The sequence below is a fragment of the Podarcis tiliguerta genome, assembly GCF_965153285.1.
Source record: "Podarcis tiliguerta genome assembly, chromosome: 10".
NCBI classification, from domain to species: Eukaryota; Metazoa; Chordata; class Lepidosauria; order Squamata; family Lacertidae; genus Podarcis; species Podarcis tiliguerta.
The window spans coordinates 35,558,666-35,579,202 of NC_139543.1; the positions used below are offsets into that span (position 1 = coordinate 35,558,666).

Genomic DNA, 20,537 nt, shown 5'->3' on the forward strand with positions numbered 1-20,537 from the left:
TCCTGGTTGCAGAACATTCTACCAGCTGTCAGAAGATACCGGTATTAATGGGGAAACCAAAACGTCCAGTAATAGAGAGAGATGTTGATGCAGATTTCTTCCTTCCTTGCATGCAAATTTTATAGCTTCTTAATCAAAGAATAATGTCAGTCTATTTGAATAAAATGTCACATTTTATTGAATAATTGGATTTCCTTCCTTTCAATTATTCCCTGGGTTCTATTATTTCAAAAATGTTTTCAATCAGAATCCTCAGTGGTATATATCTAGCATTGCTTACTGGATTAGCCTAAGGCCACTAGGATATTGTTATGCTCTCACCAGCCACCCTGAATGGTGAATAGTTTCAGGAGCAATCATACAGGGTTTAGTTTCCTTTGTATGAAGGCGATTCAAAGACTGAAGCCTATAAGTGTATTATTTGCTTTATTTACAAAGGTGTAGGTACTAAATGGCTCCAGCCCAAATATATTTTTAAAAATCACCTACTCCAAAATCAACCAACCATATATAGGGAAACATACAGCCCCACGCTGTGTGTAAACCAGTCCGTAGCCTACCCAATTGTTCATTTACTGGAGGCATTTAAATGATAAATAGTATCTTTGTGCTTCTGTCTATTTTGTGTCAGGAGGAAGTTAGTGATTTGTGGGAGAATGACGTTTCATAGTACCCTAATATTCAGAAATCATTCCATTTATGAATAACAAAAAATACTAATAGTCGTTCAGCACACATAAAGAGGAAGGGGAGAATTTGCAGGCAGTAGAATAAGGTGTAAATTACTTAAGCCATTTTAACAGTCACATCAGGTTTTTGCCTTAAAATGAGAAAAGATTCCTCTGTCTGTCATTTTCCAAAGTTCTAATCCTTCATTGGGTTAAATTCCTGCAATGTTGGAGCTATAAACTTCAGAGTGCATGTCTAACTGCCGCAGCATATGTGTGCTCTTATTTAGCTTTATGTGCGCTCCTAGTAAATTGTATTAAGAAAAGGAACATTCACGTCATTAGACTAAAAAAAAAATAAAAATTGTTGCCTGACAAGATGAAAGTTTGATAAATGCTGCAAATTAGTAGTAAAATAGCCTGATTCTGTCAAATGATAGATGTTACACTGTTTGACAGGAAAGAAGAGATGTGGAAAAAACTTGAAAAATACATGGTTAATGATGTTCTTGTTTTTTAAGAGTTGGAGAACAGAGTATGCAAGGTCTCTGGTAATTATTTAACAAAATTTAGATATAGTCAGGGTGATTAAATTAGTCATTTTCAGTTACTCCACCTAGGGCTAAGCAAAGAAATCTGAAAACATTTTCTGCTAATGATTTTATTTTTATTTCAGCTATTCAGAAAACACCCATTTCTTATACTTGGTGCCATCTTGAATTCTAGTCCCCTCTCATTGCTGCCCACCAGTGCATTCAAACTGAATTTAGTAGTAATTTCAGGAAGCTAACCATAGTATTATTGTGACATGTTATGAAGAACTGAATGAATGGGGAAACTATCTGGCATTCCTTTTGGTTTCATGGAGATAATTCTGTAGGCTGAAGCTTAGCAAAAAAAGGCAGGGGATCCAGAGAATTGTTTCTTTTTTCTTAGGAATAGAAATCTGAGTATGCAATGAGACATTATAATTAGCCAACTAAGACTAATAGTATTTGCCTGTTTCAGGGCAATGACACAAGAGATGTAAATGTTAATTCAGTCAGCATTAGCAATGTGTTCCAGTTTCATCCTGTTATTTGGGAGACCTGCAGATGAATGCTTTGTTACTTTAAATGTTTTGCCAAAGGAGGATAATGACTTTAATGCCCTGTTGTGATTTTTAATATGCTGCATTTCTCCTATAATCCATATTTGCCTTACAGTTGTGCCAGGAGGCACCAATATTTCTTTCTTATTCATTATTGTATTCCTCCCTCAGGGCATTGTTTAAAATACAGATGAATCCAGGTAGATTTCTGATGCTGGGGGTAATGGTTGGGTGTTTTTAATGCAGATTTGGTCAGCAGTCCTTTGGAGGTCTGGGACTCCACTTGGAATGAGATGACTGTTGCTGCAAGGAACTCCTGGTCTATGTGGGGCAAACCATTGCATATTTTCTCTTTTAGCTGTACTTTGAAAGACCCAGCCAGTGTGGTGTAGTGGTTAAGAGCAGTAGTCTCGTAATCTGGGGGGCCGGGTTCACGTCTCCGCTCCTCCACATGCAGCTGCTGGGTGACCTTGGGCCAGTCATACTTCTTTGAAGTCTCTCAGCCCCACTCACCTCACAGAGTGTTTGTTGTGGGGGAGGAAGGGAAAGGAGAATGTTAGCCGCTTTGAGACTCCCAAAGGGGAGTGAAAGGCGGGATATCAAATCCAAACTACTACTCTTCTTCTTCTTCTTCTTCTTCTTCTTCTTCTTCTTCTTCTTCATTCCTTTGTTCATGATTTACCTCTCCTGTTCAACCACAAGGTTAACAATAAAACATGTGACACCAGTGTAAGATTGAAGTTAACTTCAAGCTCTCACTTCCTGGGTGTCCTATGGGAAAGCACCTAACTTTCTGCAGAAAACTTTCTGCATGATTGCATGTTACCAGGGTTGGAACGGGATGGTCTTACCTCTGGGACACGAAAGAGTCCTTGTTGAGGAAAATTCACCTGACCCTCCCATGCCTACCCAGATGCAGACAGCAGTAAGCTGAGCTGAACTTGCCAGAAGGCATGGAAACCCCCACAGGCAACCCCTAGAAACAGGAATGTTGGAGTATAGGGATGGAGACAGTTTATCTCCTTAATCCCAGGGTTTGCAGTCCTTAGGAAGAGACACCAAAAGGGTGTGTGATGGAAGAACGGTTTGCTATGCATCTCTTCAAAAAATGGAAGGCAGTGAAGTGAACCATCTCAATTTGGACCTGCCCTGGGCACAAACTTTGCATTAGCAAAGAACCAACACCATGGCATGGATGTTTGGAGAATATATATATGTATTTATGAATCTTAACAGAAGAGAAATGGAGTGAATTTCAGATTCATGGAGGTCTAAGCTATCATTAAATGAAATCAAGACCATTCTATTTCCCCCCCTATTCATAGAGTAGTTTTAAAGCATGGCAAAGTTGCAATGACACAGTGTCCAGATGATCCATCTGTGTATGTTTTCTTCTCTTCAAGGGCCGCAAGAGTGAAGCAGAAAAGTATTTCTTAAAGGCAATTCAGCTGGATCCCACCAAGGGAAACTGTTATATGCATTATGGTAAGTTTTCAATAGATAGTGTTTCCTCACATTACTGTCGCACTCAAGGATTTTAAAACTGCTACTGGCAGGACATTGCAGTAAAGGAAAAATAATAATCATGCCAGTTAAAACGATTTATCCTTCTGATGTGTAAATCACAGTCAAAATAGAAAGTCCCCTTTCCTTTGTGAATTACATGATACGAAGATGAAGCTCACTTCTAAATTCCTGGTCGTCTCAGTTGGCATGGGAGGAAGATTAATAGTTATTAAGTGTTGAAAGATTAATAGACATCTTTGTTATATTGAAATAATGGCATCAGGCCCTTCTTGATATTGGGTGGGCAAATCACTACAGTGGTGCCCCGCAAGACAAATGCCTCGCAAGATGGAAAACCCACAAGACAAAAGGGTTTTCCGTCTGCAAAGGCGCTTCGCAAGACGAATTTCCCTATGGGCTTGCTTCGCAAGACAAAAATTGACAAAAAATTTTGAGGTTGTTTTTTTTTGCTCCAAAACCCCTTTTTCTGAATAGCTAAGCTGCTAAAAGCATTTTAGCAGCAAAACCGCTAATCCCTTAAGCCTTAAAAAGCCGTTTTTAGCCCTTAAAGTGCCAATAGCGCTAATAGCGCTAATCCGTCAATGGGCTTGCTTCGCAAGACGAAAAAACCGCAAGACGAAAAGACTCGCGGAACGGATTCTTTTCGTCTTGCGAGGCACCACTGTATTATCCAATAGTGAACATCAGTACAGGACAACCAGGATTCTGCTTCAATAAAATTTTAAATCTAACCTCCTTCTGCCCTACAAGATTAGACTGGCCCCAATGCACAGGTCACAGAGGCCCCCTCCCACCATCAAGCAGTTGCTTTGTGCTTTCAGCTTTGACAGTATGGACCACCTGTGTGGAGGAGAGGGGCAGATCTGGATTGAGTTGTGGGATTCCGAGTACATAGTACCAGAAATGCAGCCAGCAACTGCACTTAAAGGCTTTATGAACAGATGCGAAATCATAGACATAGAGCTGGGTTGTGAAGGAGAGGGAGCTGGGCTCCTTTACACATGCACCCACCTTCCAGCAGCTTCTTATGCATGTGGCGGATGCACAGAAATGTTCAGTTTGCACAGAAAAACCACACTGTTGGTTCGCAACTCTCCTTTTTTAAAAACTGTTTTAGTTAAGACCAAAGATGTATAATGAGCATGCAGTACATTGCTAATTTGGATTTAGAATGTCTCTTTTAGATAGTCAAAGATACATTGCGGTTAGCTTTTTATACTGTTTCTAATTTGATGAGGATAAATTCACTGATCATGAAACCTGGAATTGTAAAACTGCAAGGAAACTGAGTAAGTTGAATTGATAATGAGCAACAACAGCCGCTGCGGGATGTGTTTTTGTTTAGTTATTTTAATTTACCTTCTCATTCCAACTGGCACAATTAAATGAACAGCAGGCATGGTACGCAAATGGAAACAGTACAAAGCAAAAGTTGGTTATTTTATCTTATCTCATTTTGGTGTAAGATTTATAACTTGTGAGGCTTGATTCAGCTTTTAGCTGCATGTTACTAATAGCCCATCCATGAATAACTCCTTAATTTCTCCAGTGTTTTCCAATTTCCTACTCAAATGTTAAAGGGTTGTGTAGCAAACACATGGTGGTGGTATTTTAGGTGTTGACATGGTGCATGCTCCAGGTCCAGGACAGAATAGAAACACTTAAACATCAAGTAACCCCTTTCAAGGCTTTAGGAAGTAATAAATTACTCTTAACTGAAAAGGATTTTCCAAAGAAATATTGCCCCGTGCAGTGACCCATGTATACAGAGCATTTTCTGGGTCAGAGATATTCATCCTGATCCTCAAGTGGTTTGGGGTTGTCACTTTTTCTTGGTTATTCAAGTTAGGTTGCTGTAGTTGTGCAGTCACTTGATTTGGCCTCTTTACGGTGTGTGTGCCACTCTAGAATCCTCGGGGTCTCCTTGCCAAATATGTATGAGTCCCTTGATACTCTAAAATAATGTACAGAGGATTCTTTCAGGGTTGACAGTTGACACCTCCTGCATGCGGGTAACCAACATAGGGCCCCTTAGTTTTGTTGGACAACTCCTACCAACCCTGACCAGACCTCCCTTTCCATAAGTTTATTTCTTTTTGGAAACATAATAGTTAAAATAATGGTTTTATTTAGAATACCTGGCAACTGTCTATGGTTCATGAAAGAATGATTTGCCTGTGAGGTACTCAAACGCACAGAAGGATAAAGGTGAAAAATGAGGAAGGTTTCCAAAACCCCACTAACACAGATAGAAAAAAGGCTTGATTTATATTATAATAGCTACGAAACAACAGAGATGTTCTGCTAAATAGCACCCCTTTTATTAATAACCACTGAGATTTGAAGTTAATTTCCTTTGAATAATACATTTTCCTAATAATTGTAAATCACTTAATGATTCTGTGTTATAATAAAATTGATTATTCACATTAAATTACTGTAATTATGCACTCACTTGATGTAATGAACAATTGATCATGTAGTGTGCTGTTCTCTGTAGCTGAACCTGCAGAGTTTTTGTTGGTTAATGTTTCTAATTTTTGTTCTTGGTTCAGTCTGGTTAACATAGCATGCAGTTAATAAATTACATGTATCAGTCTATTATTGTAAGCAGGACTGGATCACAAAGATCCTGGAGTGCTAAAAGTATTTTTGGCAGCAGATTTTTTTATGCTTTAAAGTACAACACTTCGAATGAATAATAATTGGGGAGAATCATTGGCTAGCCTCTAACATTGTTACCATTTTAAAAAGTTAAAACTGTTTTTATTTTTCTGTAGTAATCTTTGAATGTTTTGTGCATGGGATTGTTGTAGTCTCTATCATTCTTAAAAGCTGGTGTAGCCTGCAGCTGATCTAGGCAATCCACACAAATGATACATTGAGAAGTACATAGGCTTTCGTTAGATTAAATAATACTCAAGAGTGGACCGGTTGAAATCAGTTGATAACTGACTTGTCCATTGATTTAAGTGGATCTACTCTGAATATTACTTACTTGAACACAACTGGATGTGGAACAGGATTGGCGCAAAATGTGAGCCTGGGGAGGGAATGGTCTAGGGAGATTACAGAGGGCTGCATTTGGCCCCTGATCCTGAGAATGCCCATCTCTATTGTAGAGATACAATTTACCACATGCGCTTTATTCATGTCCTTCTTGGTTTATTGCATCACTCCAAGGCTAAACTGATTTAGGTCCCCAACCACACAAGCTGATTGTAAATGTTGAGGGCAAGTTTCCATCTTTGCAGAAAGAGTGCAAAATCAATTATTTAAAATTTACTCTCAATCTAATCGGTTTAGGGAATTATCAGCTAATATCCATATCTATCTATCTATCTATCATCTATCTATCTATCTATCTATCTATCTATCATCTATCATCTATGATTGATAAGAGATGTTTACCTAACAACCTTTGCCATTTCTAGAGGAAGTGGATTTCTAGATCAGTTTCAGGAAAGTTTAGTCTAATGATGGGTCTGAGGCTGTTGGTGGTAAGTCATCTTACCAAGTCACCTAATATGGACATAGATGCTGATTCTCATATTAATGCTTCTGGATCACTTAATACGTTTTCATGGTACCATGCTGCAGTATTTTTGGTGTGATGAAATGGTAAGATGCTCGGATTTAGACCAAGGAATACCTTGGTTCACTTCCCATTCCACCATAACATTCTGTCTCTGATTTTGGTGAGGACGAAGTATGTCCCCTTCAGTTCCTTGGAGAAAAGGTTGGAATACAAATGTAAATAAACATTTGCCAAATGATTCTGTAATAGTTCATCTGAAGTTAATATGACAAGGTAACTCAGGGTTGTAATGTAATATGTAAAAGAATAGTCCTTTCTACCTTTGTTTCCCATACTTAAGTTTGTGCCTTCCCTTTTGAGCTCATATCAGTGGTACATGTATTTCAGGCCAGTTTCTCTTAGAAGATTCTCGCCTGATAGAAGCAGCAGAGATGGCAAAGAAAGCAGCTGAATTGGATAACACAGAGTTTGATGTTGTCTTCAATGCAGCTCACATGCTCAGGTTTGTTTGTATTTGTCTCTTTTTGTCATCATGTCGTTTTTAGGTTTTGAAATCTGTACTTTCATTATATAAAATTTTGTGCTTGATAACACGTTTTGAACAAACGACAACATGAAATACATGCATTCAAGACAATTAATTTTCGTGTGAAGATGATTTCCCTTCTTTAGTCTCTAAATTAGATATTGTCTTACTGTATTAGTGTTTTATAGCATCTAGACCTGGTGGGGTCAGAGCCAAATGCTAAAATCCAAGCACAGATCAAGACTGAAGGGACCAGAAATTAGCAAAATGGCTGAAGACAGGACAGTGGTTATGTTCTGGAGCAGGTAGAGAATGATTTATGGCAGTCTTTGGACTACTTGACTGACAAGTTCCTTAGACAGGTGAACCAGGCATAGAGCTCCTCAAGTGCATATTGCTTCCTCAGATCCCCTGCATCAGCAGTACTGTCTTTGGCCATTATATGAGTGAGGCACAGCAGAAAAAAGGATAATAACTCTGCCTGCCTTGGGTTTGACCCAGTGACTCAGAAAGTGATGTTCTTTGCCATTGCTGCCAAAGTCCTTATTCTGAGGTCTCCAGAGCCTTCACACATACTTAAAAGAAGCTACCTTTCACCCTATAGAAGATCTGTCTGGTCTATTCCACACAGATAGCTCTCAAATAAAGTGAAGAGCAGATCACAGGTCTCTTGGGTTTCATTTCTTTCATTCACTGCTAATTTATCTTGCTTTTTAATCTTGCTGCTGCACCCATGATTACATTTCATTAACATGGTAACATAGCTGGAATGTCCCAGTGCCAGCCAAAGTCATACCCTCTGCTTAAGGGCAAGTGCATTTATCCTTTATCAAGCAAGGAGATTCTGCCAAACTGGGAAGAAGTACTGGAGCCATGAATCTGCCTTCATTCCTCCCTTTGTCTCTTCTGCTTGCGTACTGGCTTTATTGCTCAAATCTTAGATTACATTAAACCACAGTTTATCATTCTTTCTGAAACGAGGAAGTGTGATGAAATGTCAGTTTGACACTGGTTTCAGATCCTGGTTAGTAATTTGATATTAAACCACAGTTCTTCATCCTGGACCTAAGGAGGAACAGAGTTTTAATGTAGCAGGAGTTGACATATGCTGGGATAAGGGGAATGAGGACCACACTGATCCAATACTTCATAAACCATGGTTTACTGAGCTAGAAACATTGTCTGTACAATCTACTGTGTGATTCCTGATTGGCCGGAATTACCTGTGGGACTAATTCAGGAAGCTTTGCTCTAATGCTCAGCTGGCTTCTTTTACTTTCCTTCAAGCTTGTATGGTTTGTTTGCATTGCTAAAATAGTTTTAGCAAGAAGCTTAACATTCATTTTATTGTAGGTGTCTCTTAAATTCTATTTGTGTAAATGGTAAACAAATGCACTACAAAGGGGGCGGGGAATGCTGTCCCTTTTTTCAGCATACTATGCCTGAGGAAAATGGTATCTTCGAAACCTGCTTCCCTGAGGGCTGGTCTTTTTTATTATTAACTTTTGAGCAATCAATTTGTTGTCCTGTTTTCTCTTAGTTGCCAGTTACCAAGTTTTGGAAATCAATTCTCTTGTTAAACTATGCACCAGTTCTGTAATTTATCTCTGAGAAAGAAGTTACTTTTTAAATAGGTGAATTTACTTTTAAACAGTTTCCAGTCATTGAGACCACTCAAGCCAACTAATGGGCAGTAGTAAATAGAACAAATCTCCTTACAGAGCAAACCTAACCCCTGATATGTGGTGCTGGAAAGGGGTTGGGATAAGACAGAGGTGTGTCTTATCCAAGTTATCCACAAGCTGAAACCACAAGCTGGTTTGTGAAGCTAGCAAGTGTAAGATCCTGAAACGGGGCATTATGAGGGCTGGGTGGAGCAGGACCAATTGTGGAACTGCTGTATCCAAAGCTGATACAGCCTTCTCAGAATGGCCCAGTGCAGCTGATCCCCCCCCCCCAAGTTCTACTCACGTGCCTTCCAGCAAGCCTTGCGATGCCACGATTAATCTGTTGTTCCACCCTGCTACTCGCCAACCAGAATTTGGTTTGTTCTGCTTGTAAATCTATTTAGTAAATAGTTAGATCACAAAGCAATTTCAGCTTGTTTGAAAACTATGTAAAGTTATATCTATCTATCTATCATCTATCTATCTATCTATATCTATATCTATCTATCTATCTATCTATCTCTCTAAGGTGTAGAGATGTAAACCATGAATCTGCATTAATTGTTTGCAGCAGTTATTAATGCCTATTTTTAAAATAATATCATTATTGTTGATTAATTGTAAAAATAAATCATTTTTTATTTCCCCTCTGAAGAAATGTAGGTTCCCAGTGTGGTTTCAACTGAGCTTTAATTGTCTCCCCTTCTGTTCCAATAGACAAGCTAGCCTCAATGAAGCAGCTGAGAAGTATTATAAAATGGCAGCTGAGCTGAGACCTCATGTAAGTACTTCCTTAGAGTGGGATGCACAGTTCAAGCCTGCTATGCTTATAGTTGTGCAAGAAAACGTGCTATCCTGAGGAGAATTTAATTTTGTGACTGTTTGATCTCTAAGCCTATGTTGCAAAGGATAATTTAAGAGATAATTTATTCATTATTAATATTCTGATGAAACCTTTGACATTTGTCAAATCAATTGCTGCAGACAGGAATCTTGATGCAGTGTTTAGAAATGCTCAATTTTCCGCTTACTATTTGTATGTTTTAAATTCAGCTTCTTGGCCTAGATTTGAATCTTAAAAAGCATAGGTAGTTGCTGAAAACAAATGAAAAACAACATGCATGAACGCCAATGTATTCATTAATTTTTGGAGAGGAAATGGATTGAAAATTTGTTAATTTTATTAAATTGCTTTACTCCAGAGGCATTATTTTGCACTGAAAAAATAAACTGCAGCACTATCTACAGTTCATAGAGAGGTCACAGGGAAGGGTGAAAGGGAAAGTAGTGAAATTGATATAATGGAAAGCAGTATTTATTTTAGATAGAAAAGAGATTGTTTGCTTCTTTTTAAGGTTATAGATAACATGAGGATCCTTTTTCATACATAATTGAAATGTGGCAATTCTGATGCGCTGGTGAGGGAGTGGGTACAAGTATGTTTGAAAATAGGCAATAGGGTGAAAAATATAGAAGTCACAGGCAGAAGAAATTCAGCTATCTCCAGCTGAAATTAATGGGCAGATTATAGGATCATTTTTAATATAATTGCCTATATAATTGCCCTTCACCCCATCTATTTGAAATTTGATATGTCTTGTATAGGGGGTGTTATTATTTACATAGTTTCAGAGGGTTGCCTGGGCTTTCTATTCTACTGCCTGTAACTTTTGTGTTTTCACTGGAAACCAATGGAAAAAACTAACTAGTGAATGAATTCAGATGAATAGAAACGGAAATGTTTCTGAACATGTGATTCGGGTGAATGAACTATCAGATCTATGAAACTAAAAAAAAAATAAAAATGGAAACAAATTGAAAAACAGTCCACCCCCAGTCTGTTTGCTAGGGATGGAACAACCTCTTCCATTTTACCATATTCTCTCAGTCCAATTTTACTTGAGTGGGCATGACTGTGTGGATAGCTACAGGTTGTTCAATTAATCATTATTTTACACTGTGCTAATGTACCTTTTGCCAGGGTTTTAATACCACACAATTAAGGGAAATGCAGGGCAGTTCCAATCTGCGTGAGGAAGCTTGACTATAGAATTCATGTTGAAGGTGGAATTCATGCTTCATGCGTATGAATTGCTTTTCCTGTTGTTTTTTGTAAGTAACATTAAAATGTTTAGAAACACTTCTAAAAAGAAAAGGAAACAATGTCTTTTTTAAAATGTATTTGTTATTGAAGAAGTGCTTCATTCCTGGATTAGGTTTTTAGGTTTTAGGCATCATTGTTTAATATAGTAGTGTGGGATGCTGCTATTGAGGTTTCCTGCCTCTCCATCCATTGCCCCGGACTCCCTGCTGAAAAATTGTTCATTCTGTAGCCATTCAGCATGCTCAGTACTAGCTGAGGTGTTTTGGTGCGAGGGGACATCCCCCCTCCCACATATTTTACTTCTGGAAATCTTAGGGTTCCCCCAAACCTGATCATTTGTCTTCCTTGTATGTCATCCCATTTTTGCCACAGCACTCTTGGCTTGAACATCAGAAATAGACGGAATGATTGATCCTATTCAACTAACTTGTTTTGACTGAAATAGTTGCCATAAAATGCTACAAAGCTTTACAGAGCGAGAAGAAAGGATACTTCGTGTTAGATGTCAGAAATAGGCACTCTAATAATAGGATATTACTGGTTTATAATGCCACGCTTCAGATGTTCTGCCCAGAGCTTTTGTCAGTGAAACTGATTCCTTCTGGCTAAACTGAGATGTGGAAGGGAAGAAAGGAAGTGCTTTTTCTTCCCAACTCATTTATTACAGTTATACAATAAATTGTTGGAAGTGTGCATAGGTTAGTAGCAAGTGTTAAAGACTACAGGTGACTTAAGGTCACTTCATATATTATATTTTTAGGTGTACAGTTAAGTCCAAGAGTACACAGCACAATGTACAGTGCAAATGCAATACATTTTTGCAAGCACATGTATAATACAGGTATACTAGGCAGCAACAATTTGTAGTGTTCCTCAATGTATTCCTCTCAGAGACAAGACCTTACTGGTAATTCTTGTTGTATGTTTAGAAACCAGGATTTAGTTACTTTAAAAGCATATATTAGGCTAGTTTGTAAAAATCTAACTTCCTTCATTCGAATGACCTTTTCAAAAACACAAATAGCTCAGTTGCTAGAGCATGACACTCTTAATCTCAGGCTCATGGGTTTGAGCCCCGTGTTGGGTAAAAGATTCCTGCATTGCAGGCAGTTGGACTAGATGACCTTTGTGATCCCTCCCAACTCTGTGATTCTCTAACTCGCATCTTCAAAGTGAACCCTATGTCTTTGTTGGATGGAGTAGTAGTTCTCTAAAGATGCAGCATTCAATGTCTGGGTTTTTTTATGTATGAACTAAAAAAACACCTTCAAAAGAAGGTTACTGAAGCTACCCACACATCTGCTCTTAACAAGGCGCTTTGAAGTCTGGCCTCTAGAATATCAAATAAAAGCTTACTAGATCATAGAGTTTTTAGCCCACAACCTTGGTGCATTCCTTAGGAAGATGCCACAGCCTACAAGCTATCAACCTCCTGGTCTCATATCAGTCCAGCTTACAAACTTCAACTTTTGACAGCTATAAACTTATGCCTTCACACCTTGTCAGATGCAGCTGTTTCCACTCTACCACTTCAAAAAGCTTTGATTGAATATCTTACTGTAGCAACACACACAAGTGTGCACCCACCCACCCAAATGAGAGGCTTGGGATTAGCTTTGGGCAAAACAAATGCAGCCTACACTGTATAGCTTTATTGGGAGATGGAAAGTAATTTCAGCTTGAGGGTTCCATATATGTAAATGGCCAGTATATCTTGAGCACCTTGAAATGTGTTTTTTTGTTCAAAGGTCTAGCAAGTAAAGCAGTCAAGCTGTATTGCACAAAGGAAGTCTTACGAAAGAATAAAAGGTCTCTGCCACACATGGAATTTCCCAGCAACTTTTTGCCTAGCTTTCTGGTTTCTATTACCAGCAAACTATGCTACGTTAATAACCCTCTTAATAAGAAACGGATTGCGGTGCCTCCTAATAATGATTATCATGTGCTGTCTTCATAACTGATGGCACTTTCTATTTCATTACGCGTCCAACTAATTAAAAGTCCGCAGTGCTTTTCTCCAGCCTGAATCAAGCAGCCCTCGTCATGGGAGGGTGCTTTGAGGAGAACTATTGATCATGCCAAATTTACTCCAACCATTTTAAAAGAGTGTCCAGTGTGTGTAACTGTTAGCATATCAGAATCTGGACTGGGGAGACCCAGGTTCAGATCTCCATTCACCTGTGGAGCTTATCTGCGACCATGAACCAGCAGCCCTTGCCTCTCAGCCAGATTCACTTCATAGTTAGCGCTGAAATAATTATGTATGTTCCCTTTGTTCTCTTGGTGTGATCAGTCAGTAACTGTTCATCATGATAGCTGTATGGATCTCCTAGGCAATATGCCAACAACCGATAACTCAGTTGGTAGAGCATGAATCAGAAGGTTGTGGGTTCAAGCCTGGGTTGGGCAGAATATTCCTGCATTGCAAGGGGTTGGACTAGATGACCCTTGTGACCCCTTCGAACTCTGCAATTCTGTGATTCTATGAGTTCAAGGTGCTGGGGTGCAACAGCAGGAGAAGGCTTTTGCTTTGCAGGACCTCTTCCAGATTTCTTAGTCATTCATGGTTGGCTGCTCTAGGAAGCAGGATTCTAGACTAGATAAACTTTTCATCTCAGATAGCAGAGTTCCTTTTGCCTTGTTTTGCACCTTATTTGATAATACATTTGAAAGTTATGAGATAATACACATACAAAGTTATGAGTAGTCATTAGGCTAAGGGGATGATTGTTCATAACTTTTAAAATGTGATGGCTGTGTAGTCATGCTTGAATAGGAAGTGTAGACTGAATTGGGCACATGCCTGTGCTTTTTATTTCTCACCAATTACTCATAATCCTATAACAATTATGCCCACATAATTTTCTCTCCAGAGCTGTGGTCTGTGCCTTTTGAATGTACCCCTCAGTGTCAATCAAAATAAAGTGCAGCGAAATATAGAGGTCACAGCAGTACATCAGCATTTCAGAAATAAAACCATCTATTTGAATTACTGCTAAAAAGAATCCAGCAAGATTTTCGCCCCTTGTAGAGTATTTTAAGTCTTATTTCGAAAACAGCCCCATTAATTGATTAGATGATGGAGGGATTTCTTTTAAAGCAAAGCTTCATCTAACTGCTCGTTCATTAGTGTGCTTTTGTGATAATATTCTAAACCCTTTCTTCTAAATTATAGTATATGTATTTTTTGTGTTTTTATATTGTAAACCGCTCTGTGACCCTAGAATGAAGGGTGGCATAGAAATTTAATAAATAAACCAATGTGTTTGGTAAGAGACAAATGCTTAGTGTAGTAGTATCTGATGGAGTTGATTGATTGATTGATTGAATTTATATCCCACCTTCTTCTTCAAAGAGTTCAGGGTGGTAAACATGATTCACCCCTTTCTCATTTAAGTCCTACAACAACCCCATTGGGTAGGTTAAGCTGTGTGGCTGTGACGGGCCTAAAGTCACCCACTGAGTTTAATAGATGAGTTCAAATTTGAACCCTGGGCCCTTGGGGCCTCGTCTGGCACTCTAAAAACCACCACACTGGCTATGCAGGATAGCGGAAACTATTGTTTAGGGTTGGTTTTAGTCTGTTGTTGTTAAAATGTAATGGGTTTTTCTTGTCATATTAAATGTTTTGATGACTTTTTATGGACTAGATACCATTTTGTGAGGTGATTGCTCTAAATAGTGGTACAAAGGCCTTCTAAATACATAAATATTTTATTTACAACAGTCTGATTTCAAAGGGCATCCTGATCCACTCCCTCTAAGGCCTAGTTGTCATGAACAAATCTTCCCTGTATAGTCTCATACTGTAGGTGGTATTACTCAATTGTGTAAACGTCCACCCACTATTCTGCAATGACCCCATCATTTCAGAGGGTTGGGATAGATGACCTGGGGGTACCTTCTAATTCTATAAGAGGGGTACAGCCTCGAAACAATTTACTTCTTCATTTGCTGTTTTTGAGAACTTGGTCCCTAGAAATGTGGCTATCCTAGTCATATATTTAAGTCCACATTCCACTTTTCTTTCCCCCAATACCTTTCCCTTACAGTTGAGTGCTACACATCTACTCCCTGCCCCCCTTACTGGTGTAAACGTCTTCAGAACTGAAACAGTTAAGTTTGTTTTGTTTTTGCTGTATGTCACTATTTTTCATAATGGACCCCGCTGCTCTGGCATTAGGCAACTGGCCAAATTAAAAAATAATTACTACATTAAACAGAGCAAGGGCACATGAAAAACAGGCCAGGATTGAAAAAATTAATTGGAAAACCACATGCAGATACTATGAGTCTCTCCATGTGATCTTATTACATGGAAAAGAAATTAGCAGCTAGTTCAAAAGCTGCTGACCAGGAGCTCAGCTCCACCTGTGTGTACTGGAATTGCATACAAAATACACATCCTTTAAATAGCATTGAAATGTTCCAGTGTTATGGTTGGAAATTATCCTGTTCAGTAGCTCTTCAGTCCTTCTCACCTTTATGTTTTGAAGGCTTGGTTGCTGGCCAGCACCTCTGGTGTATCTGGAGAACACTGTTTAGAGCTGGAGCACAGTTGATATCATAGGACCATAGAATTGTGGAGTTGGAAAGGAGCGTGAGGGTCATCTAGTCACAACCCCCTGCGATGCAGGAATCTTTGTTTCCAGTGTGGGGCTCAAACCCACGACCCTGAGATGATGAGTCTCGTGCTCTACCAACTGAGCTATCCCACCTGCCTTTTATATTTAATATTTCACAACTACTTTGCATTTTTTTAAAAGCAATACATTACATGATGTGAAGGAAATTGACTTTTTTCATAACTTCTGCTTTTATGGCTTGTTGCAAACTGTATGGGAGTGTGTATTTTACTAGTCTGTTTGGTTGGGAATTATTGGGTTAACGCTGTATGCTTGCCTTGCCCTGGGGCTCAAATTTATCTTGCAAATTGACATTATTATTATTATTATTATTATTATTATTTTAAAAAAACCCTAACCTCAAAATCTTCCAATTTTTGTCAGATTCATGGAATTATTGTACATTCTTTATCAGGGCAAGATGAAGCTAATATAAGGTTGCCAGATTTTTTCCAATGAATCCAGGGACACTCTTCAACTTCAATTGATTTTATATGGGGACTGATTTGTAAACCGGGGACGTCTGGTAACCTTAAGCTAATAGTACTTTTCTGTTGAAATAACTACAATAGGCTTTAACTTAATGGACAGAGAGTACGAAGATCAAGGTTGCCGCTTAACTTAAATCAAAACCCAGGACCATTTCTAGCTTCATTGGCCTAAATTTTAAAAAGACATAAAGTGAACTGACGTATATGCATGTTTTGGTTTGTTTCAGTTTCTTTTTATTTCTTCCCCGCCCTTTATACTGAGTTCTCCCAAGGCATCTTATGATAAAAATAGTAAAAAGAATGGAATAGACAACATAATAATAGCAGCATCAGATAAAATTTTATGTGTTGGGGGCCAGCAGTAAAATAATTAAAAAGGATGGGGTTGGGGGAAGGGGAGGGAGAAGTCTTTGGGGTCTATTTAAAGGCTGTAACCTCAGGTGTCACATTACTACTAACTGTTACATTTGATAAATATCACTGCCATGTTCTGTTTTGTCGTTTGCATTTGGAAATGCAAACAGTGGCCCATTCATGGAGTTCTTGAATATTCATGTTGACAATCATTGTGATTCCGGCTAAGGTCCCTGTCCCTTTCCCAATCCTGATGCCTTTCTTCACAAAGCTTTTCCTGAATCACAAAAGATGCACCTGTCATGTACTGTCAGCTCTCAATTAATCATCTCTGCCCAAGTTTTCCTGCCGTGGAGTCACATTGCTTAAAGTGGTCAGCAGCACTCTGGAGAGCTCTGCTCAATGCCCTGGTTGGAGAACGCAGAGAGCATTTTCTCACACCACATTTCCCCCCTCTCCTACAGAGAGTGACAGAAACAGAGAATTGTTCTCCACACGCAAGCGAAAGGTGGGAACTGTCAGGTGGAAATTTGAGTGATGTGAATGGCAGAGCAGCTTTGGGCCAATGCCTCTGACGTTTTTGGCCATTAGCAAGTTACAAAGATTTGATAGTAGCTTAGTAGCAGAGCATCAGCTCAGCATGCAGAAGGATACAGGTGTGAGCCTCAACCTCTCCAGGTACAACTAGGAGAGGCTCCTTACCTGAAACCCTGGGGAGCCATAGTACTGAACTAGATGGGTTTGGCATACCACAAGGCAGCTTCCTGTGTGTGTATTTAGCTATTTTCTCCTCATAGCCTCAAGTGAATATGAGAACGTATCAATGAAAGTAGAGCTTGGAGAGGAATCTTGCAATGAAGCTATCATGTTCATTGACAGAAACGGTTTTGATGGACTAGACCAGGGGTCAGCAAACTTTTTCAGCAGGGGGCCAGTCCACTGTCCCTCAGACCTTGTGTGGGGCCGGACTATATTTTTTTGGGGGGGGGGGGAATGAATGAATTCCTATGCCCCACATATAACCCAGAGATGCATTTTAAATAAAAGGACATATTCTACATATGTAAAAACACGCTGATTCCCGGACTGTCCACAGGCCAGATTTAGAAGGCGATTGGGCTGGATCTGGCCTCCAGGCCTTAGTTTGCTTACCCATGGACTAGCTAGTTGTACTCGCAGGATTTGTGGAAATTCTTGATTATTGGCAGGTTGCATTTGATCTTAGAATGTTACTTTTTAAAAAACCTTTTTAAATTGTCACTTTTTAAATGGGCTTGTCTGTTTTAACTAAGCATGCTTTAATGTGCTTATGGAGTTGTTATTGCGGAATTTAATTACGTACGGCTTGAATAATTGATTTTAAAGCTGTAAACTGCGTAGAAGCCACTTTGGCCTATAAGTGGTACATAAATTAATAAATAACAAGAACAATAATAATTCATAAACCTAACTCCTTTCTCGGTGGCTTATTTTAATTTGAACCATATTCAAAGCAACAGAAGTATGATAAGAACTTGAAATTCTTTGTGTAAGTGAGAGTACAGAACTCCATAATACAAATAGAAATGATCTTGCAGTCAGTGTACTTCCCTGGATCAGCGTGTCTCTGATCATACTGGCTTGCAGTCATTCCGTTCTACCTCTAGTATTTGTTTTGCCAAGCTATTACAGCTTATGGCATCAAATGTCAGATATTGCAGAAGTTGCAAGGTTGCCATTGATCTAAATCACATCTTTCATTTGATAGAACTCCCAACTGCTAGTAGGGGGGGGGAAAGCTACTGTCTGATAAATCCAACAAATTGCTAGATGTGAAAATGATTGAATTGCAGGTTTTAGGAATGAAAGCACAGCTTGAGACCTATAAACAAAAATTCAGTGATTTGAATATGCTTGCATTTAACGCCAAATGGTTTGACAATTGCATGCAATAATTATGGGCTGTATAATCCTGAAAGTATTTGGTTTAGAAAGCCAGAGGAGTTTAATTATAAGCACTTTGTGAGGTCCGTAACACATACGTTAGAGTTTTACTTTTTAAAAAAATTATAGCTGCAGTATTAAAAAATAATAATAGCTGCAGTATTTTTTTAAAAAATTATAGCTTTTATCAGTGTTTGGTAAGTTTTATTATACTAATGAAATAATATTTTTAAATATGCAGCTTGGTTTCCATATGGCTTGAATGAATAATTGTGGAGAGCATATTTAACTGTGTATCAGAGCTCTCAGTGCATAGCTATTGCAAACACTGTAGATTTACTTTTACTGTAAATGTTCCCTGGGGATTCCTAGGCTGCCATGTAATACTTAGTAGTTTAAAGTTTTGTATTCATACTTTGCCAGTATATAATCCATTACATAAGAAATTTGTACAAATGTAAATGGCAAATAGCTTTCACCAGTTGAGTATATTTGAACAACAGTTGCCCCCGCAAAAACAATTAAAAAAATTAAAAATATAAGATGATTTTTTTAATAAAAAAAAATCCAAGTTGGAAGAAAAGTTTGGAAGATCAGAACCCAAACAGCATGATGTTCATTTCATGGTGCTAAGAAACTGTTCGCTTTGGATATGGTAACTTTAAAAAGTAAAGTAGACTAAACCAGTTCCAAGATGCTTCTCCCTGTTAGGGTTGTATGTCAACTATCCATTATCTGTTGAAAGGAGATGGTCCAAAAGTAAAGATCATTACAAACAGTTCCATCATGTACAGAGCATTTCTTTCTGTGCTTTCCTGTTGTTTAAAATTCAGATTCCCACACAGAGGCAGGTAAAGGTGAAGGTAAAGGACCCGTGGACGGTTAAGTCCAGCCAAACTTGCCTATGGTGCTCATGCATTTCAGGCCAAGGGAGCCGGCGTCTGTTTGCAGACAGCTTGCCTGGTCAGGATTTGTGTGTTGTAGTTCCTTGTTGGGGATCGGCACCTTCTTTCTAAAGTAGCATCCCCAATAACCTCAAGGGCAGCCTCTTTGTCCCAGTCTAACTCTGAAGGTAACACTTTGGGGTTTGTCAAAAAAATAAATGCCACATCCGAAATGATTCAGCTGTGCACAGTTCTCTTTAGCAATAAAAAGAAGCTGTTGACATTTTGATTGCTTTGGAAAATAGCACACTGCAGCATGACAGTGACATCAGTAATAAAAGTTCAAGTGAAAATTCTTGCCGTCACCACAGGAGGATTAAAAGGCCTGACAGCACATTATAACTTGGTCATCGGCAAGATGAAGCAGGGCCACCATGAGGAGCTTTCATGCTCGGTGATGCTGCCTGCAGATAAATCTTTTTCATTTTCTCCTTTTATTATTTCATTGCGCTTTATCAAGCCACTGTGCATGTTTTCAATTAGCAAGCTGAAACCTCCAAATGGAGATCAGTTGCTCTTTATATTTAGAAGAGGGAGCTGTCTAATGACACGGCTAAAATATTTGGGAAGCGTGCTTTTCAGAGCATTAAATCTCATTCAGCTGCAAAGGCCTTACAACTGTTTGTTCTTTAAAAAGAAAAGAAAACCACCTGACTGAGCATGCCTGATGTGAACTAATGACGCTTCAATCAGTTTTGGAGAGTCGGGAGATTTGACCTCTATTTTATTTTTTATTTTTTTCACTAAAACCCAGCAAACAAGAATATTTTGCTTACCAGATAGAAACTTGTTAGAAATGGGGAAGGGCAGAGAGAGGAAGTTGGATGTCTTGCCAGTATATTTTCATCACATATTCTGCACTGGAATGCAGAAATCCCTCCCTCCCTCCATTCATTCCTGGTCAGGGTGAGAAATCTGACTTTCAATGGCCATCCCACCCACCAAGGCATGCCTAAAAGCACATGCACTCACACAATTTAACAACAATATGTTATTTTTCATTCTTTCGTATTCAAAAGCTCTGCATTTCATGTTTTTGAAGTGAACTTTCACTATTCAAATATTAAAGTCGTTTCTGTG

General features: G+C 38.8%; 1 protein-coding gene across 1 annotated transcript in view; it reads left to right on the forward strand.

Moving 5' to 3' along the window:
- The window catches only part of TMTC2 (transmembrane O-mannosyltransferase targeting cadherins 2), a 179,676-nt gene that overhangs the window by 147,122 nt on the left and 12,017 nt on the right, over nucleotides 1-20,537 (forward strand). The window contains exons 9-11 of the mRNA XM_083400958.1: nucleotides 3,162-3,243; nucleotides 7,211-7,325; nucleotides 9,734-9,797. Coding sequence (XP_083257084.1) covers nucleotides 3,162-3,243; nucleotides 7,211-7,325; nucleotides 9,734-9,797 — 261 coding nt within the window. The remainder of the gene's footprint in view (nucleotides 1-3,161; nucleotides 3,244-7,210; nucleotides 7,326-9,733; nucleotides 9,798-20,537) is intronic.